Here is a 21,368-nt window from a genome sequence, read left to right as displayed (position 1 = left end):
CCTAAAATAGTAGACAAGAATGAAGTCATCTGGGTGTACAGACAACCTCTACTGACTGTCCAAACTGCCCTAGGTTGGACAAGAGATCAGCCTGGACAAAGAGGGAGGTAGAATCCCCGTTTCTGACGTCATTTTGTTTAAACCAGAGGATGAAAGCTGGAGGACTGACTATAGACCAAATCCAGTCAACTAACATGTATTTGAAAATAACCCTCACTGTTATTTTAAAATGTTAATTTGAAAACAAATAAATTTCACATAAAATTCTAATTTGCAGCTTCTTTTGAGAAACCCAAGGATCTGGCAACGCTGGGGATGAATTTTCCCCATGGCAACCTGGACGTAAACAATGGCTGCCAGAGGGTCCTGGCATGCACCTTCCTGGCGGTCCAAATCCCCACCCGCCTGCTTCACCAAGTGTGTTACCTGACTGGCCCCACTTACTAGTTGAGTTCGTAACTCTATTTTGGATAAAGAACCAAGACAAAGGAAGTTTACCTTTTTAAAGGAAGCGTTCCCTGTTAAAAATGAGCAATTTGATTGGGAAGAATGAATCAAGGTTAAATGCTTGTGAGATAATGTTTTCCTCTACAGACCACAAGGGAAACTGGGAGATATAGCTTTGATATTCGCCCTGCCTACAGACTCCACAACCAGAACAAGATACTACTACAAACAAAAGGGCTTGATTTTAATCCAACTATTCAGAACGTTTTCCCACTATTGTGCATCAGAAACGAAATTCGGAACAAAAGTGTAGTACCTTGTATGATCTGGCTCCAATTCTTCACCTCTCCCTATATGCACTAGCTGAGTTTCCTGCCCAGACCCCTTCCTTTGGGTCCAGCTATGTGACCTGCTTTGGCCAATAGGAGTGTAGCTAACATGGCACAAGCAGAGTCTTGAAAAGGGACTACACACTGGAACATGCTTCCCTGCACCTCTCCCATCACCAAGAGAGCATGCCCAGGCTATCCTGTCAGAAGGGGCGGGATACACAGTTGCACCAGAGGCTTCTGGCTTACATCGGCAGAGGAGGTGACCAGCCAGCTGAACCCAGATAAATGAGTGAGTCTAGTCATAGCAAGCAGATAGTTTAGCTGACCCACTGTACAAACAACACACATTTATTGTTGTATGCCTTGTACGTTTTATTTGTTATGCAGCAAAAGCTAAGTGGTATATGTATACTATGAACCCTGAGAAAGAAGATACCTACTAAGAAGGGCTCCTGGTGGCTAACTATTGCCACCTACTTAAACTCCACTCATCTTTCCAGGCACAGCTCAAATAATACAGTCTCAGAGAAGCCTTCCATCTCCAGCCAGACTTGATCTTTCCTTCCTTTGCATTTGTATCGCTCTATAATTACAGCAAGACACTTATTAAACATCTTCATGAAATAGGATTATTTGTGCCACAGAATTTTTTTTAAATGTTTTAATCCTCAGCCAATGATATGTTTTATTGATCTGAGAGTGAGAAACAAGAGGGGTAGAGAGAGAAACATTGATGTGAGAGAGAAACATCGATCAGTTGCCTCCTGCACGAGCCCAGACCAGGGAGGGAACCCGAAACCTAGGTATGTGCCCTCTGATCAGGAACAGAACCTACAACCTTTCGGGTATAGGAGACGATGCTCTGATCAACAGAGCCACCCGGCCAGGGCTGCCTCAGAATACGTCATGCTCATCTTGCCATCAAACCGACGCTGGATTCACCACCTGGAGCATCCTTTCCACTCCTTTCTCCTGGCTAACTTCTACTTTCCTTCCATCTCAGCTCAAAGGAAATTTCCCTTCCTTCACTGCCCCCACCTTCACTCTAGGCCAAGTATCCACAGTAGATACCAACTCACCACAGCCCAGAGATTGCTAACTGGCTATTTACTTGTCTGTCTCCCCACTAAATTGGAAATTTTACCAGAGACTCCATTTATTTTATCCATGGTTGTATTTCAACACCTGGCATAGTACCAGGCATGTAGCTAGAATATTTTTTAAGGAATTTACAATTAAATTTTCTTATTATCCTATCTGATTAATCCAGAAACTAATTTCAAAGTACAGGACTTTTTAATTAGAAAGTACTAATTAAATAATTGTTGGGTAAAAGGATTCTTGTGGGAAATGGTCTAGATTAATTATCTTCCATCTTCAAACAATATGGATTAAACTGCAAAACAGTAGAAATATGAACACCTCATAATATGTCTTTTATAGAGAAAAGAAGGATAAACATTTCAAATCCATTTGAATAAATGTGTTAAAACAACGGAATCAAACCTAGAAGGCTTGTTTAAACTATTGCAAATCATTTTAATTCATTATTGTGATCTGCAGCTACCTGCATTCCTCAACTATTATTCATCTGTGTTATAAAGTGCTACACTCCAAATTACCTAGGTTCTTTATTGTCTGGGTCCACTCTCAGTACTCTTTCAATGTACCAACTGCCGCTCATAAGCAAACTTATTTTTGCCAATTTAAAGCCTTCACTCTCTCACCATCAGCTTTTTCCTTCTTTCTACAATCTATAAAACTGCTTATCTAACCTAGAGTGTATTATGCTAAGAGAAATAAGTCAGTCAGAGGAAGACAAATACCACATGATTTCACTTACATGTGGAATCTAAAGAACAATATAAACAAGCAAACAAAACAGAAACAGACTCATAGACACAGAGAACAGACTAATGGTTGCCAGATGGAGGTGGGGAGGTGGGGGACTGGCTGAAAAAGGTGAAGGGGCTGAGAATTACAGATTGGTAGTTACAAAACAGTCATGGGGATGTAAAGTACAGCTTAGGAAATATAGTCAATGATACTATAATAACTACGTATGGTGACGGGTACTGGAAATATCAGGGGAAATACTCTGTAAAGTATATGATTGTCTAGCCACTAGGCTGTACACCTGAAACTCATACAAAGTAATACTGAATGTAAACTGTACTCAAAAATAAAAATAAAAATTGTTTAATTGTGTATCTCTTCTTCCTTTAAAATAATCATCATAGCTCACTTCTTCCACAATGTCTCTCTTCCTTCAGAAAAGCCTAGTTCAGGCTTAGCTTTAATTCACTTATCCATTCATCCATGAGCTCATTCATTCCTGAACACTCATTCATTCGTGAGCACCTGCTTCATGGCAAACCCTGTGCACATTGTAGATTCTAAATGTTCATCAGTTAAATGGATTCATGTAACCACAAATATTCCCATCTCCCAAACACCCCAAGCACCAGCATTGTACTGATCAATGTTAAGGGTTATATGAATTTCAAGGAGGAGTGAATATCTGATAGGGGCCTGGTAAGCCTCTTAGGATCATTCATAATAATTGATAAAAAGATACTAGAAACAAGATTAGGGAAAAAAAAAGACAAACTCAGAAAAATATTTGCATTATATTGAAACTAAAGAGTTCATCATCTCTCTAAAAAAATTTTTAAAATAACAGTCCAGTAGTAAAAAATGCAAAGGATATATAAACAGGCACTTCACAGAATACAAATGGCCCTAACAAATATATTAAGTACTTTACTTTCCTAATTAAAGAATTGCAAATTAAAATAATAATATGATAATGTGATATTCTTGTTTATCTGTTTTATCTGTTATGAAAAAAAGAAAGCTCTCACCTCCAGGGTCGACAAGGGCATACCTTGCTGTAAGAATATTAACTAAAATAGATAGCTTCTGGGAACAATCTGGTAAGACAAGTAAAACAAAAGTAATATGCATATGTTTTGACTCAGTCTACTTTCTATGGACAGGGTGGGGCAAAAGTAGGTTTAGAGTTGTTCATATAGAAAATAATACAATAATTAATAAATAATATTACAGGGGAGATTAAAGATACCAGCGGACTGAGTGGAAATTACACTGACACTCTCCTGGGATCAAACTGGAATTACAACTATAATATAGAAAAAACCATCCTGAATAATCAACTGCAACTGAAGATGAGCTAGAGAGCACCCTCATAACAAAGAAGGAAAAATGGAGACCGCATAGAGTCTGGTAGGAAGTGCAGAGGTGCAAGAGGGCTGGCTGGGCTCCCACAGGCAGCAGCTGAAGGTCCGGAGGGACATCTCAGCTGTGGAGGGTTCCCACTGAGAACTCTGGGGCCTAAACCCCAGGCTGGGCTTCCCAGCCAAGAGCAGCAGAACTGACAAAGGTGCCCACATAACACCTGGCTGTGAAAAGCAGCAGGGTTTCTGCCTGCCAGGAAGAGATGGCTGGAAATGCAGGCACCCTCTTAAAGAGCCAATGCACAAAGTTTCATAGGCAGCCACTCCCCTTGGGCTCCAGCAGAGGGAGAGAAGAGTGGACTAGAGCTGTGTGAGGAGAATCTAGGGTTGTGGCTCTGGAGACAGAGCTCAGAAGGCACCCCTCTGGATTCCTGTGCTGAGTCATTCCCCCATACTGCAGAGGACATCTTTCATAGGAAGACATTTACCTTCCAAGCAGCTTTTGTCTGACTGGGAAGCAACTGCCCTACCCAGCTGGAAAACCTCTCACCCTACCCTGTGGCGTTTCTATAGCTTGAGGCTCATTAAGAGAATCAGATTAATCAGCCTGCAGGAAGAGGCAGACCTCAGAATGCTTTGAGTCTTTACCTGATCTGCTTCTGGGCCCAGGCTTTGGAAAAGCAGACTTTGGTGTGCATCTTGGTTCTGTCAAAACGCACCCAACCCCAACAGAGGGGACGTCAAGCCATGAGTTGTTGATAGCTCCAAACAGGGTACTCAAGGTCAGCCACAAACAGCATCTGACACTGGCCTGCACCAGAGACCTTCCGAAAAGACTGAGAGTCCTAGCAGGCCTACCTAAAACATAGAAACAAACCCAAATAGGCAGCCAAAATGGGAAGACCAAAAAAACAAGCCCCAAATGAAAGAACAAGAGAAGTCTCCAGAAAAAGAGCTAAATGAAATGGAGATAAGAAATCTATTAGATATAGAGTTCAGAATACTGATTATAAGGATGCTCAACAGCATGAAAAAAACATATGGAATCTATAAAGAATGACCACTCAGAAATGAAGAATGACAGAGCAGAAATAAAGAACACATTGAAGGAATAAACAACAGATCAGAGGAAGCCAAGGATCGGATCAGTGATTTAGAAGACAGGGTAGAAAAAAATCACTCAATCAGAGATCCAAAAAGAAAAAACAATTAAAAAACAGGAGTAAAGTTTAAGGGAGCTGTGGCGCAACATGAAATGTAACAATATTCACATCATAGGAATGCCAGAAGAGGCTGAAAGTAAACAAGGGTTAGAGAACCCTTCAAACCCTGTTTGAAGAAATAATGGCAGAAAACTTCCCTAACCTGGTCAAGGAAAAAGTCACACAAGTTCAGGAGGCACAGAGAGTTCCAACCAAGAAGAATCCAAAGAGGCCCATGCCCAGACACATCATAATCAAAATGCCAAAAATTCAAGACAAAGAGAGAATATTAAAGGAAGCTAGAGAAAAATCAACCTGTTACCTACAAAGGAGCTCCCATAAGGTTGTTGGCTGACTTCTCATCAGAAACTCTACAGGCCAGAAGGGAATGGCATTCAAGGTAATGCAAAACAAGGATTTGAAATCAAGACTACTCTATCCAGCAAGGCTATCATTCAAAATAGATGGTGAAATAAAGAGCTTTCCAGATTGAAAAGGGCTAAAGGAGTTTATCAACACCAAACCAGCACTGCAGGAAATGTTAGAGACTCCTATAAAAACAAGAAGAGAGAGACGCCTAGGCATAAAGAATTACAATGGTGCCTGGCCAGGCGTGGCTCAGTGGTTGAGCACAGACCTAGGATCTAGGATAACACGGTTCGATTCCCAGGCAGGGAATATGCCCAGGTTGCGGGCTCTATCCCCACTCAGGGGATCAGTCAGAAGGCAGCCAATCAATGACGACTCTCTCATCATTGATGTTTCTATCTCCCTCTCTCCCTCTCCCTTCCTCTCTCTGAAATCAATAAAGATATATTTAAAAAAAAAAAAAAAAGAATTTAAATGGCAATAAATAAGGACCTATCAATAATAACCTTAAGGACTTTAAGGGAGAAATCAACAGCAATGCAGTCATAGTCATGGACTTTAACACCTCACTGACGTCACTGGATAGATCTTACAGGAAAAAAGTCAACACAGAAACAGTTACTCTATTGGCACCCTAGATCAGATGGATTTAACTGATATTTACAGAACATTTCACACCAAAGCTGCAGAATATACGTTCCTCTCAAGTGCACATGGGTCATACTCAAAGACAGACCACATGTTAGAACACAAAATCAGTCTCTACAAGTTCAAGATTGGTGGGACAGAGCGAAAGTAGTCCTAAAAGGAAAGTTCATAGCACTACAGCACCTAAAAAGCAAGAAAAATTTTTAGTAAACTATCTAACCCTACAATTTAAAGAATTAGAAAGCTCCCCTGTAAAGCCGCCTGGACCAGGGCTTTTGTTTGCTGGGAGTTTTTTTATTATTGCTTTGATTTCATTAGTTGTTACTGACCTATTCTAGTTTTCTGATTTTTCCTGATTCAGTTTTATATGATCTCAGTCATATGTGGAATCTAATAAACAAAATAGACTGAGGAACAAAATAGATACAGAGACATAGAACCACGGAACAGACTGACGAATCTCAGTGGGAAGGCGGGGGTGGGGGAGTGGTTGAGATTAATCTTATATGCATATATGCATAACCCATGGACACAGACAACAGTGTGGTGAAGGTCTGGATTGGGGACCGATGCAGGTTGGAGGAGGTCAATGGGGGGAAAAAGGGGAGACATCTGTAATACTTTCAACAATAAAGATAAATTTAAAAAATAAATAATATAAGAATAAACTGTGTTTTATGTACTCACAACTGTAACTATACTTTTGCACCACCCTATATATTATCCTAGGCAAACAAAAGGAGATGTATGCATAAGATATATGTACACATCTCACATGTATATGTATGTATAGAGTTTTATTGCAGAATTACAACAGTAAAAAAAAATAGGAACTACAAATCTACTGGTAAGGTTTACATTAAATATAGTCATTTGGGATATTATGTAGCATTAAAAGAGACACTGTAGAATTTTAGGTGCTGACATGTAATACTACATTATTACAAGAAATAAAAACATACTATAGAATAATATGAATATATTGAACACTTCATATTAGAACCAACCATTGAATCTACTCTAGATTATTTTTATATTATTCCCAAATGTGTCAAGATTGAGTTGAGAATTTGTTGTTATATGATCCTATCAGGCTCCTCCAGCTCTAAAATTCTTTAATTCTAAGAACTCTGTACAGCATAGGTTTTGGACAGTGTTATTATAAGGCCCAAATAGGTCTACCCTATATGTTTAAGTGTTCTCTATCAAAATGCAACATGAAAATGTTCAAAAATGCCCAGAATTTTAAATCTGCATTGCAAAATTTGTTTTTAACACTACATCCTTGATCATCAATGACAATTCATGTTGAATATGTTCATTTCACAGAAATCACAAATTATAACACATTTCTTACCTCAATAATAATGTAAGAACCATTATATCTTGAAAAAACTAAGAAAGATAATAGAACCCTTTGAACATTTAAAGAGATAAATAACAGTAAACTTTGCTTATATGGAACTCTTAATCTAAAAATGCTGTCAATCAAATCCCAATAGAAGGCAATCACAGACAGCAACAGAGTCTCTTTGCATTGGGCAGGACTGAGATTTGTAGTGAGAACACCTAGGGATGAAAAACATTCTTTGGGCTCCAGAATCCTAAACAAATCACATAAGCTATCTGAGCTTCAACTGCCTCATTTGTATAATGAATAGCATAATAAAAATATATTTATATTTATATACATATATATATATAAAACACTAAAAAGTTCCTATTACTGTGCCTGGGAAAAAATATGTTCTCAAATACTTGTCTAATAGAAACAGTTGCATCACTGTTGCTTTTGTTAAGGTACCTAGTTTGTTCCCCTTAATTTTTATAACATTCCATGTGTAACCATTCTATTTAATTTTTACACTACATGTTAGAAAGGGGTTTCTTGCCCTCAAAAACCTGTGTGTTGACATATTCCTTTCCACTATAAATATGCAAAAATTTGTTATCTCAGAAACACAGGGAGAAAGCATACTTACAGAGCACTCCCCCAAATCTCCGTGTTGCTCTCCACTGAGCTCAGTGCTCCTCTTAGGCACATATGTCTGCCTCCTATCATTTCTTCATGAGGTTCAGGGCAAAAGGCCTAGGCAAGCAGATGATCTTTGGTTGCCCCTACACTTTTCCCAAACCACCTACAGATAAATGAAACAAGGGGTAAAACACGCCTACAGCCTTAAATTTTTTAAATAATAAAAGATGAAAATAAACTCATCCTCACTGTGTACAGTTTATGGCATATCAGAAAACAGAGAAAAACTGCTCCTTGGATCATGCAAAAGCCCCTGAAGTCAAAGGGATTCTTCATATCTCAGCACCCAAGCAGCATTCTCCTCCCTGGTTACTTCCACCCATGCTTGGTAATCCCCTGGGCTGGCCAGATCACGCAACTGCAGCCCACATCTAGCTGGAAGTACTCTCTCTCAGCATGTCCATCAGTGTAAACTAAGTCGAGTAATGATTTTAACATGTTACTTCTGGATTTAATGACCCAATTGAACTTCTAAGCCAGTTAATGAACTATATGCTAGTACACCTAAAGGAAATACTTTATAAGCTGCTCAGTTCTTCCCACATTTAGTATTGCAATTGAGTGAATAAAAGCAAAAAGTGTTTGGTTGTAAGAAAGACTGAGGACAGAAATATTTTCAATTCTTTGTGGCTGCTTTTAAAGCAGTCTGTAGGAATCCACAGAAAGTTATCCAGAGAACTGGTAGTTGTCCACATATAAAGATCTGGGACTTACGTATATAAACCACTTCAAGAAAAAGTGTTCTGGAAAAGTTAATCAACATAAACATGGAGCCCAGCCAGTGTGGCTCAGTGGCTGAGCATCCACCCAGGAACCAGGAGGTCACCGGTTTGATTCCTGGTCAGGGCCCGTGCCGGGGTTTCGGACTCGATCCTCAGCAGGGGGCATGCAGGAGGCAGCCGATCAATAATTCTCTCTCATCACTAATGTTTCTCTCTCTCTCCCTCTCCCTTCCTTTCTCTGAAATCAATAAAGACATTTTAAAAATAAAATAAAAATTTTTTAAAAATAAAAAGTTTAAAAATAAAAAAAAACTGTGGAGAGTTCAGAGTGACACAGGCCCTGCAACGGCAGCGAGGACACGCTGGGAGCGCACAGGTTTTACGCTCACTTCACTCTTCTAACAAGACAGTAACTTTCACCCCCTGAGTTGAGTCGCCAACACCCTCCAGTTTCTCTGCGTCGATAGGAAGCTGCCTACGTTTTAATCTTGACTCTATACTGCACAACAGGGTGGTCGCGAGCCATATGCGGCTACCGAGCTCTTGAAATCTGGCCAGTCCAAATTCACATGTGCGGTAAATGTAAAATACAAGATATTGAAGACTTAGAACCATTTAAAAAAAACAAAACAAACAAAAACAAAAAAACAAAAAAAACCTTTAAGGTTGTAAAACGCCTCAATAAGTTTCCATATGGATGTCGAAATTAAAACGTTTTGGACCTATCGTGCTAAATAAGTTATTAAAATTAATTTCCCCAGTTTCTTTTTACTGGTCTAATGTGGGTACTAGAAAATTTAAACCTGGGTGTGTGGCTCACATGACATTTCTATTCGTCAGCGCTGTTCTGCACAATTAATAAAAACAAGTAAATAACGAGCCCTGAGCACGCCGAGGCGCCAGCCCTGCGCTGGGTGCTCGGCTCAGTACTTGGAACAAAGTTGCGACGCGGTCCCGCGAGAAGCCGCGGAAGTGACTGAGCCGTCGGGCTGCGGCTGGAAATGCAGCGCCGGGAGTCCCCACGAAAGAGCCCAGCTGGGCGGCTGCTCACGTCGGGGCACCTCCCAGGCTGGCACAGGGAAGGCTGGTACAGAGCTGCCCGGGGAGCAAGCTCCTGAGACTGGGGAACAGGCACAAACGGCAAGTCGCAGCCCGGGCCGGCCAGGAGCGCCCGCAGGCGGCCGGCCGCCCTGACAGCCCAGGCGTCCCGGCCGCTCGCCGGGGGCGCCGAGCCTCCAGTTCCCGGGGCGCCTGGCGAGGACCGGATCCCGCGCCGACGGAGGGGGTACGTGGGGCCGGGCACGCCGTCCCTCCCCACCCGGCACACGCTCTCCCACGCCGCGGCCCCACCCCACCCTTCCGCGCGGCCACTGTCCCCTCCCCTGGGACGAGGAGAAGTGGGACTTAAAACGTCTACAAGACAGGGAAGTGGTCAAGAAAGGGCCAGGGGCGGTTGGGGGCAAGTACCTGAGACAGAGGAGAGCCCCAGGCCCTTAATGCCGGATCATCACCGAGGCCCCACCCGGCTCCCACGGCCACCTGCGACCGAGAAGGTGCAACTGCCCCGACGCTGCGGCGCAACCGACTGTGCTCTGCCCAGACTCGCAGCTATGGCAACTTGAACTAGCCGCCGAGCCGCGGTGAGCATACAGGACCCCACCGGGGCCGCTTGGCCCTCTGGGAGTTGTAGTCCGTATCCTCCTCTAAGCAAAGAGTTACTAAGGGACGCGGCCCTAAGAGAAACTGCAAATCCCAGGATGCCATACGACTGTCTTTGGGTGACTTTCCCGGAAGAAGCGGCATTCGTTGGCACCTGAGGCCCTAGGACGCGCCCTCTTGCCTTGTTCTTTTTTTTTTTTTAAAGGGCCAGAAGCTTATATAGAAGACAAACATCAGACAGTAAATTAGAGAGCTGCCTTGGCCCAGACTGTAATTTAATCAGAAAACTCTAAAATATTATTTTACTTAAAAAAAAAGAAAAGGAGTTGCAGTACTAACATAGACTATCTTTCTGTTATTCCTTAGGGAACAGGCAGGTGTAGTTTCCTGCAGTGAAATGTAAAAGTCCCCTTAATACCGGAGCCCAGTGTCTTCTGGTTCGCAGATTCTTAGAACTGGAAGGGAACACAGAAGACCCTCTAGTCGGGTCTTTCAGGCCTGGAAAAAAGGGTGTGTCTCGGCTGAGATCTCCCCGCTCATCAGTGACAAACCTGAAGCAGAATCTGAGGTCACTTCACAGCTGCTGCCGGGGGGTCATCTCCTCCCTTATTTGGGGACGGGACAGAGACGAGGTCAGTGTCAGTCACAAAAAGGTAATTTTAAAAACCTTACATTAGACTCTCCGCCTTTCAAACAGGACCTAACCTTTTAAAATTCCCTTCATATCTGCCCCTTTCTCCCTCCCCCTCCCTCCCGCTCACACACGCACGTGAATAATAATGATCTATTATAATTTGATATAGTAGAAGCATTCAGGTATTTCCTCTGGCCGGCCAGCGCTGTGAGGTGGGTGCTATTTTATAAGCAGTTTGAACATAATTATTCTGAGGGCCTCCCTGTGCCCGCGCCCGCCGTAGGCCGCTCACCCGCGGCGGGGTCAAGGTCACGCTCCTGACACGAGGTCCGCAGCTGGGTCAAGGTCACGCTCCTGACACGAGGTCCGCAGCGGGGTCAAGGTCACGCTCCTGACACGAGGTCCGCAGCTGGGTCAAGGTCACGCTCCTGACACGAGGTCCGCAGCTGGGTCAAGGTCACGCTCCTGACACGAGGTCCGCAGCGGGGTCAAGGTCACGCTCTTGACACGAGGTCCGCAGCGGGGTCAAGGTCACGCTCCTGACACGAGGTCCGCAGCGGGGTCAAGGTCACGCTCGCCCTGACACCAGGTCCACTGACAGGAGCAGCCGCTGGCTGCCTCGCGCGTGCGGAAGCATTAGAGCAACGTCATTTATTTGTTAGCATTTTAATTTCTCGAAACAGCTGTTCTCATTCATTTAAGTCAGCCAAGGGACGCTGAGTGTGCCTAGGGCCCAGGCGCTGCCTTAGACACTGGAAATGCAGCGGAAACGCGGAGACAAGCAACATAGTTTCAGCCCGCGCCTTGCTCAGCATCAAGAAAACCTGAAGAAGAGCGGTGCCCAAGAGGAACGGGGATTCTGGCTGGGAATGTGATGAGAAACAGAGAGGAGGGTCCCCGAGTGGGGAGATGGGGGGTCTGGGGGGGGTGGGAGGGGTGCAGGCCTGAAGGTGCTGGAGGAAAGCCCATGTGGGCAGAATGCTCAGCCTCGACTCAAGCACCTAGGAGTCATCGCCTGGACCTAGCTGCCCTCCTGTTGGCACGAAGGGGGCAGCCTGTGTTTCGCCTGGCGATCGTCCAGCAGAGTAATAACCAGGTGTGCCATTCGGCATTGCTCGGTTCCATCCAGACACCACAGGTGATCAAGCCTCCCTGAAGAATCACTGGACAGCTGGAAGTGACAAGAAGGACAGCAGAGCATCCACGTGGGACATAGCAGGCAGGGCTACAGAGAAACCGCCAACATCCTGATGGGAACTGCTCAAAGTGCTCTCTGAACCGAGGCAGTGGTGAAAGCCACTCTGTTTACACCAGCGCAAAACGATCATAAATGCCTGCTAAGTCTTCCTGCACCCACTCTTCCAGCTAACTGCAAAATCTATGAGAGGCCAAATAAAAGACAAGATGTTGCAAAGATGGAATTGCCCGCTGTTCAAGGAATCATCGTCGGCGACTCACTGTGTGCCAGGGATCCCTTAATATTCTTCCAGCCACATACGTACTAATTATAGGTATTTGGGACTGTCAAGAGCATCCCAGATGTAAGGCACAGCAGTTTGTTTAGGTCAAAATGAACAGCTAGAAATACACAAATCCAAAGCCATAAAATATTTTTACTGTAGCTAAGTCACATAGCCTATGCTCCACTTAAATAGGTATACCACTGGAAAAAATAATAATAATAAAATACAAAGGAATTCACTGCTAAACGGTGCTTTCTGATATCTGAACCGTGCTAATGATACTTCTACCAGAAGAAAAATGTAATATTCGTAGCCATTCTCATTCATCTGCTATATTTAAAAGCATTTTTTGTGTTTAATGGATCTGAGTGTGAACACTTTTCTCTTTATTTAAACTGATTGATCTCATCTCATGCATTTATTTGCCCCACTTTCAAAGTTATGGCTAAGGAAAGAAAATTGCCTTATTGATCACCATAGCCATTTGTTAAGCAGGTTATGAGAACACGGTTATCCTGAAGACTTGTTCCACTTCCCTGAACTGAAGCTGGCTGGCATAGAAGATTTTACCTACATTATGGTCGCTACTAAGCCAATTTCATGCTGTCTGAATCTTGATTAAAATGTTACAGATTTTGGCTTACCACTTATGTTCCCAGCAAAGATGGAGTCACATAGAAGCAGAGAGCAGACTTTCTTCCCACCGGAATTTTTTTTAAAAGAAAAAAAAACAGACAAAATATATGAAGCAATGCTTTTCAAGACAATAGACATCAGATAAAGGACAGCGATTCCCTCAGAGACAGGAAACGAACGAGGTACGCCTATGATTCGCACAACTTCCTGCCGTGAGAGAATTTCCAGGCCTTGGCTCAAGGAGAAGGGACCCAGGCAGAGCTCCGTGGATGCTTTGAATTGAGAAGACAGGGATGAGAGTTTGGGAAGATCAGTGTAGCTGGACAAAATAATAGAGAAAAGAGAGCTCCAGACAGAGAAGACTCTGAAGAACTATAGAGGGTCTCCTTGGAGCGTTCGGCAAAGTATGTGTAGAAACTGAGGCTGGAGAAAGGAACATCTAACGAGATGGGAGGGGAGCATGCCTGTCACTCACACAGGACCAGGAATAATGATTATTTCCCCCAGCCAGACTGAAGCACTTCATAATTCACGGAGTGTTGTGGAGAGTGCTCAGACGAGTCCTGCCTCAGGAGTGCGGAATAATTAGTCCTAGATTAAATGCTGCTCTCGTCCCACCTCACAGGCCTTGAAAGCAAGATCCAACAATATCAAACTGTTCCCAAGTCATTTAACCGCATCTGATAACAAGTCTCAAGAATATTTCTATGACAACAAATAATCCAGTACCAAAAGAGGTGAAATGTACAGTGTCTGCAGTCCAAATAAAGATTATCAGGCATGCAAAGAAGAAAAATGCAGCTCATTTTAAGGAAAAAAAAATCAACCAATTGAAACTTACCCAGAACTGATAAAGATGTTAGAATTATCAAACAAGGACATTGTTAGAGGTTGAATTGTGTCTCCTTTCAAAAAGATATCTTGAAGTTTTAATACTTGGTACTTGTGAATGTGACCTTATTTGGAAACACCAGAAAGGATAACTAAGTGAAAAATACGAGTCTTTTTTTATGATTTATATTTCTTTAGATAACAATGTATCACAGAGTTTGTAATTTATATTTGGATAAAATATATAGCAATAGAAGCATAAAGGCGAGGAAAAATGGAGGTAATACTATGGTAGTGTTCTTAAACTATACATAAAGTAGTGTAATATCAACTGAAAATAGACTCTGACAACTTAAATATGTAAACTATAAACCCTGAAACAACCACTATAATAACCAAAGGTTTATAGCTAAGAGTCCACAAAAAAGATAAAATGGAATCATAAAAATTCCTGAGTTAACCCAACGTTTAAATAACAGAAAAAAGGCATCAAAAAAATAGGTGGGACAAATAGAAAGCTAATAGCTCCAACCACCTGAGCAGTACTGGCCAGAGCTATTTCTTTTTTTATTGTGGAATAGTATTGCACTGTATGGATGTATCACTTTGTTTACCCATCGCCTAGTCAAGGAACACTTGGGTTGTTTCCAGTTTGGGGTAAATACAAGTAAAGCCACTAAACACATTGAAATACACATATTTTAAGCATACAGTTCAATGAATTTTGAGAAGAAGTATGCATTCCCTTATCTGCAGTCTAATTAAGACATCGAGCATTTCCATAACCCCAGTGAGCTTTCTCTGCTTCCTAATCAGTCTCCCCTAAACATTATTCTGATTTCCATCACGATAGTGTCCCTCTTCTGCCCCAGAAAGTCATATAAATGGAATCACACGGCATGTGAAGAAATTGATGTCCTTTTTACCCCAAGAAGAATTAGTAAGCAATTGAAAGTTCTTAAGAAGGAAATTGGGCCCTGCCCGGTTGGCCCAGTGGTTAGACGGTCGGCTGCCAACCGAACGGTCCAAGTTCGAATCAGGCCAAGGGGGGGCGCTTGCTGGAGGCGACCCATCGATGTGAGGTGCTTCTCCCTCCGCCCCCCATCCAGTCTCTCAGAAAAGCAATGGATTAAACATCTCCTCGGGTTAGGATTAAAAGAAAGAAGGATATGGGCACCATCTGATTTATATTTTATTTATTTATTTTTTTATAGTTTTTAAATGTTTTTTGGCCTCTGTGTGGAGAATGGTGAATAGGTGAGTTACCGCTTAAGAATTCTTTTCCTTCCCATCTTTTGTGGGGAAAGGGGAGCTCTATGGCTCAATAAAACTCCCGGGCATGCAGAATTTGCCCGCAGGCTTCAAACCCGCGTCGCCCTGCGGGTAGAGGTGCCCCAGGCGCGCTGCCCCTGCCGTGCCCCGTCGTCCCAGCAGGTGGCGGCAGAGCCCCGCCGTGCGCCCCGCCGCCCGCCGCGATGGGAGCCCCGCGCCGCCAGGCGGCTCCGCGCCCCGATTTCTGCGCACAGCGGTCCGGGTTCGCGCTGAAGTTGGGGGTGTTGCGCCCCGTCTTTGGCCCCACCTCAGGCTGGCATCCGCAGAGGCGCCTTAGGCCAGAAGGAGCTTGACCCCCGTCTGCCCGGGACGGTTCATTCCGCGGGCACTTTCTCTGGATACAGAGTGCGGGGGGTGGGGAGGTGCTGGCAGGCAGCGCTTTCAGGGGGCTACCACCGGGAAAGGGGGCCCACTGAGTTTCGAGACAAGGAAAGGAGGGGGCTTTGGAGAGAGCTAAGGGCGGAAGGCGCGGGTTGGTTGGAAAGCAGGGCGGGGACGGCCGGGACGGGTGTTAATCGCCAGGGAACAGACGGAGCGGGCTGCGGGGCTCGGGCTGGGAAAGTAAAGCCGACCGGCTTGTTTGCGCGCAGAGTTGCCCAGGGAAACGGAACACTCGAGAGCCTCTTCTCTCCCCTCCAGCCTCCCCTGTGGTGCTGAAGTCACAGCCCCAAGGAGTCCTCTTTCCGCCACCCCCTCGCTCCTCCAGCCCCGGGAGCGCGGCGCGCAGACGGCGGGGGATGAGCCGGTAGCGGGGTGAGGAAATGGCCCTGGGCCCGTGCAGGGCGAGGCCCGTGCCCCTGCTGCAGCTGGCGCTGCTGCTCGGCCTGCCCGGGAGCCCGGGGGGCAGAGGGTGTCTCTCTCCGCCCTGCCAGTGCCACCAGGAGGACGACTTCAGAGTCACCTGCAAGGACATCCACCGCATCCCCAGCCTACCGCCCGGCACGCAGACCCTGTGAGTACCTGGGAGGCCAGAGGGCGGCCCGGGGGCGCAGGGAGCTGGCAAGGTGCACAACCGGAGCTGGAGAGTGGACATGTGTGCGCGTGTGTGTGCGCGTGTGTGTGTGCGTGTGTGCGCGTGTGTGTGCGCGTGTGTGCATGCGTGTGTGCGCGTGTGTGTGCGCGTGTGTGTGCGCGTGTGCGTGCGTGTGTGTGCGCGCGCAATGAATAATTGGGATTGCTGACCCCATGGTCATTAATAACGCAGGACAAGGTAACAGAACTTCGGTACAATATGAAAGTGAGCGCGGTTCTTTCTGAAAAGCTGTTCTGCATTTTCCCCACTCCTTGCCCAGGCTGCATCTCAGTTTACCTCCGAGATGGATAAGACCCCTAGCAACTCAAGAAGTGACTCTTTGATCTTATGCTGGGCAATAAAAAATTGCAAAAATGTATTTCTCCTTTTAGTCTTTCTAGATGGGAAATTATCTTAGCTTGGTCTGCAGATTCACCAAATAGTTGACAAAAATTTAATCAGGGGCTCTATAGTTTCCACAGAGGTAGGTGTGTAGGAAGTGTCTGAGTTACTTTCTCAAACGTCAGCTGCCCACTGACATAGTGGATCCAGACATTTCCTTTGAGACAGGCATGGTAGAGGGATAAAGAGGTGACATTTCATAAGTGACATTTTATCTGCATATTAAATGTTACCAAAAATTGTCAGATGGTTACTAGCCTCATCGGGGGGTGATCGCTTCATAAGTTATATAAATGTCTAATCACGATGCTGTCCACCTGAAAATAACATAGTATTGTATGTCAACTGTAACTGGAAAAAAATAAAGTGTTTTAAAAAGTTACCAAATTAGAAAAAAAATGTTAAATACGTTTTATGTATATTTGTTATTTAACAGACATTTCAATCAATGACCATTGAAAAGATAACTGCAGGCAAAAGCCAGGGGGGGAAAGAGTGGTTAAAAAGAGAACACAAAGGAAACATGGTAAAACAACCTGGGCTGGCTAAACCCAGTGCAGGTGAGAAAGTGCAGGTTATTAACGTAGGTCGGGGAAAGCAATGGTGAAGTTGTACTTCAGGATTCTCTCAAGAACCAGCTCGTAGGGACATCACACAGTGATGAACGTTTGCTGGGTGGTGAGTGTTCCGGTGCAGGCATGTTTCTGTGCCCTGGACACCTCAGTTCCTTATCTCCGCCTGGTTAATTAGTGCAGTAACCTCCAAATGCTGCATCATTCTCCACGCTCCCAACACGGAATAAAACGAGTCCGTTACTCTTGATTCAACCCCTGCATTGACTCTCCATGGCCTCCGGGGTGAAGCTCTTTTGTACAACCTACGAGATCCTTGAAGACCTAGTCCAACCTTTCTCTCGTGCCTGTGGCTCCTAATCTCTCTGCCTTCACTCCTGCTGATCAGGCCCTCAGAGCTCTTTGCCCTCACCTGTCTTTGCCTTCCCTCCCACACGCCATCCCTCCTGCTTAAAGCAACTATTGCCCTGTCTTCATCTGGCTAACGCCTACTTCAGCATCCAGATTAGGGAGGGGTCAGTTCTTTCCAGAAGCCTCTCTTGACCCAGGACCCCTAGACTGGGTGAGCCCCCTCCCCCAACATTCTCTGCAGAGCCCCTATCCTAGCCCTTACCGTGGCGTGCTTTTCTGTAACTTATTCTTTTGCACACCTACCCAAGGAGGGCATGAGCTCTGCGAACGCAGAAACCCTGTCATTCAACCCTGGAACTACTTTGTTGTTCAAAAAATAAAAAGCGTAAGTGAATGAACATAAAAATATGCTAATCTCCTTATGCATGTGGGAATCAAGAAGGCCAGAGATGTCACTTCTTCAGAGTCTTCTTTAAAGGTGGCAGAATTTCAGGTCACTGAAGAGAAATGAGGCTCTGACCGTGGGAGGGACATTGGATTCCTCCTGTTATTTCCACCAAATGATGAAGAGAAAGGGTAACATCAAAGAGCAATGGAGCAGGAGGCAGGAAACTTGCAGGCTTTTCCGCCCCCTCTCACTAACTGTGAAATTAGGTGAGATAATTGATTTAGGAGGACCCAAGCTTCCTTCTGGGTAGAACAGAGGGTTTAGGTAGGTGCTTTCTGATGTCTGTGATGCTAGAGGGAATCCACTGAGTCACAAAGGCTAAGACCCGGAGAAAGACAAGAGCAAGGAGAATCTGACCTTGAAAACAATGGGGGAGGGGGCTATTCTGAAGAATAAAATTATTCTGAGATAGGGAAGAGATTTAAAAGTACGGGTTGAATGGAATGCTAACTTAAACAATGAGCACAACCACCTGCAACAGTAGCAAAGTGATTTTTCAGAACTTTGGCAGGCAGTAGAACTCTTTTGTTAAAGGAAACTGAGATGAATCAAATATATAAAGCTATACTTTACACTGTGCCTGTTACTGCTCTCAGCCCTTTACATAAACTCAACCCACTGAACCCTCACAAAACCCAAATGAGTAGATGGTTTTATTATTCTCATCTGATAAAGGAGAAAACTGAGGAATAACAAAAATGATGCAATTTGCTCAGTGTCTCACAATTTGTAAGCGGTGGTGCCAGGTCTGAGGTTCCAGGGGGCTGCACCCTTACAGCACTGCTCTCCCGTGACGGTGGGCCTCACCCTGGGAGCTTCCCCCCAGGGCTGTCACGGGGGTTAGAGAAAGAAGGTTGAAAATGAGTTATGTTCAGTAATTCACAAACGACTTCAGGGGCTGTTGGCCCAAGAAACATGCAGGAACTCGGGGAATAGGAGGTCAGGGGAAAAGCAAAGAAGGGGAGAAGGGAGAGAGAGAGGAGGGGAGGGAAGGAGGCAAAGAAACAGGATGTCTGTGTTAGAGGCAGACGGCAGTCCCTGCCGGAACGAATCAGGTCTTGGTCATTAAAAACCTGTTCTGGGTGGGAACTGCTTTTCTGAATCTAGGTGCTGTGTAACCACTGCCTAGCCGACTGGCAAGTGGTGCTGAGGCTGAGGGCAGTTTTTCCTAAGCCTTGTGCTCGGCCCATGTATTATGGTCCTGAAAGGTAAACGGATCGCCTCTCTCTGCACCACCTGGACACCTGCCACACGGCCTGGGGGCGGGGGCTGTGCTGTGTGTGGCTCTCACTGACACTGAGGTTCTGAGTCATTTTCTCGACTCCCCCCTTCCGACGGGCATGATGCACTCATTGTAACAGTGGTTCCGACTAGGTGGTAGGGGAGGGGGAGCTGGCGTCCCTACCCCGCCGCCCTAGGCCCGTGGAATATTCTACAGTCTTCGATATACAGAAAATTTAAAAAAAAAAAATCTCTCCTTTAATTGATATTTACTGATTTAAGGGAAATTAAATGAAGCATATAGAATAAAATTTAACCGTTTGCGGTCATATTAAATTTGGACGTGGGTGTCGTACTGGTCGGAATTAAGAGCTTTCAGAGAAATTATGAACTGATACATGAATGAAGAGAGTTAAGATTCGTACGGTTCCTTGCTGTGGTGGCCGAGAGCAGACATACGACAGGAACGGTAAAAAAGCTGTGGTGGCTGAGAGTAGACAAACGACTGCAAAGGGTTAAATTTGAGTATGTCATTATAATCCTAACACCTCAAAACCAAGGACAGCAAGACTGGCCCAGCCCTCTCATTCAGAGCGTTGCCATTGCAGCCTGTGAGCAGGACTGGACCTTCCCTTCTCTGAGTGGAAAGGTGGATGGGGCTTGACAGCCACTCTGGGTTTGTGTGGATTCCTCCTCAAAGTGCTGGGTTATGGTGCCTGCCCTTTCGACCTACGTGCTTTCAGTTTCACGATGGCGACAATCTATAATTGCCACCTCCCTAGCCCCCTCCAGCCCCCTGCTGCCTGGGGTCTAGGGCTTCCGTGGAGCAGGGTTTGTTCATCACACGCCTGTGCGACTCAGAAACGTTTCTGACGGAGGCGCTGTGGCTGTTGTTTTGGGGCTCTGGTTTTTACTTCAGTTTTTAGTCATTTGCATTCTGCATCCCTGGCTCTAACTGATGGACCGTCCCAGTGTTTTCTAAGATAAAAACAGTCACTCGCCATCATCAGGACTTTTGCCCTGTTCCACCTGTGCTGTTATTTGCTCAGTATCTTCAAGCCGACTCACTTCTTTTACTGAAATTTATTTAGAAAGTAATATGACGATAAATGGAAAATTAGCGTGACTTGCTATAAATAGGAGGTAACCAGAAAACTAAATACAATGAAAACACAAATGTGGTTCGATTCTAGCTCGAGATTATTAACGGGAGAATGCTCTGAGTAACAAGTGTTCAGGAAACATTGAAGAGATACCAACCCAACACCGTGTCCCTGGTGGTATCAGAAGGACTGAAAGGCAATGGGGAAAAGGGACTCACTTTCTCACTGTGGGATTCAATGTATTTAATGCCATCGTGGGCTTGCCACCTAGAATGGTCTTGTATATCTCCAAGTCATACCTGTTCCACATTTCCCAGTCGCTTTAGTCACAAGCAGTGGTCATAACCTGGGTAACATTTGGTTTTCAACTCAAGAGAAGCCCCCTACCTTAGCACCTTCATGCTGCCCAAACACTTTGTGTCTGATAAAGGCGGCTTCACTTCACGCTTCCAGGCTCCATGGTTTCTACTTTATTCTGTGTGTGTGTGTGGGGGGGGGGGGGGGGGGGGGATTCAAGTTTTTCATAAGTAACAGAAAACCCACTTTGTCTAGCTTAAGAAGGAAAGAAATATTTTCGAAGAATAACATGTAATTTACAGAATCATTGCAGAACCAGGCTTTGAATATAAGCCAGGGCCCAGGGCAGGCAGGAAGTTGGCGCCACAGCCAACCATCTGGTTGGAACAACTCCATGGACAACACCTCAGCCACAGCCACGGCCACTGGACATCTGTGGCACTGGGGTCCCAGTT

General features: G+C 44.8%; 2 protein-coding genes across 6 annotated transcripts in view; one reads left to right on the top strand and one right to left on the bottom strand.

The window, feature by feature from the left end:
* CEP128 (centrosomal protein 128) overlaps positions 1–10,494 on the bottom strand; it is a 291,713-nt gene extending 281,219 nt beyond the window's left edge. For 4 of the 5 annotated variants that reach the window (XM_016220114.2, XM_087818763.1, XM_087818767.1 and 1 more), the window contains exon 1: positions 8,178–8,392. The gene's annotated coding sequence lies outside the window, so the exon portion shown is untranslated. Of the gene's footprint in view, positions 1–8,177; positions 8,393–10,419 lie in introns of those variants that run through there. The other variant, XM_016220106.2, reaches the window with a different exon arrangement.
* A 3,040-nt stretch (positions 10,495–13,534) lies between these two features.
* TSHR (thyroid stimulating hormone receptor) overlaps positions 13,535–21,368 on the top strand; it is an 83,076-nt gene continuing 75,242 nt past the window's right edge. Inside the window, 3 exon segments of the mRNA XM_016220085.2 lie at positions 13,535–13,556; positions 16,098–16,260; positions 16,262–16,459. Of these exon segments, the coding sequence (XP_016075571.2) occupies positions 13,535–13,556; positions 16,098–16,260; positions 16,262–16,459 (383 nt within the window).

Source organism: Miniopterus natalensis, chromosome 1 (assembly GCF_054644295.1).
Source record: "Miniopterus natalensis isolate mMinNat1 chromosome 1, mMinNat1.hap1, whole genome shotgun sequence".
NCBI classification, from domain to species: Eukaryota; Metazoa; Chordata; class Mammalia; order Chiroptera; family Miniopteridae; genus Miniopterus; species Miniopterus natalensis.
This window is presented reverse-complemented; position numbering and strand designations above follow the sequence as displayed.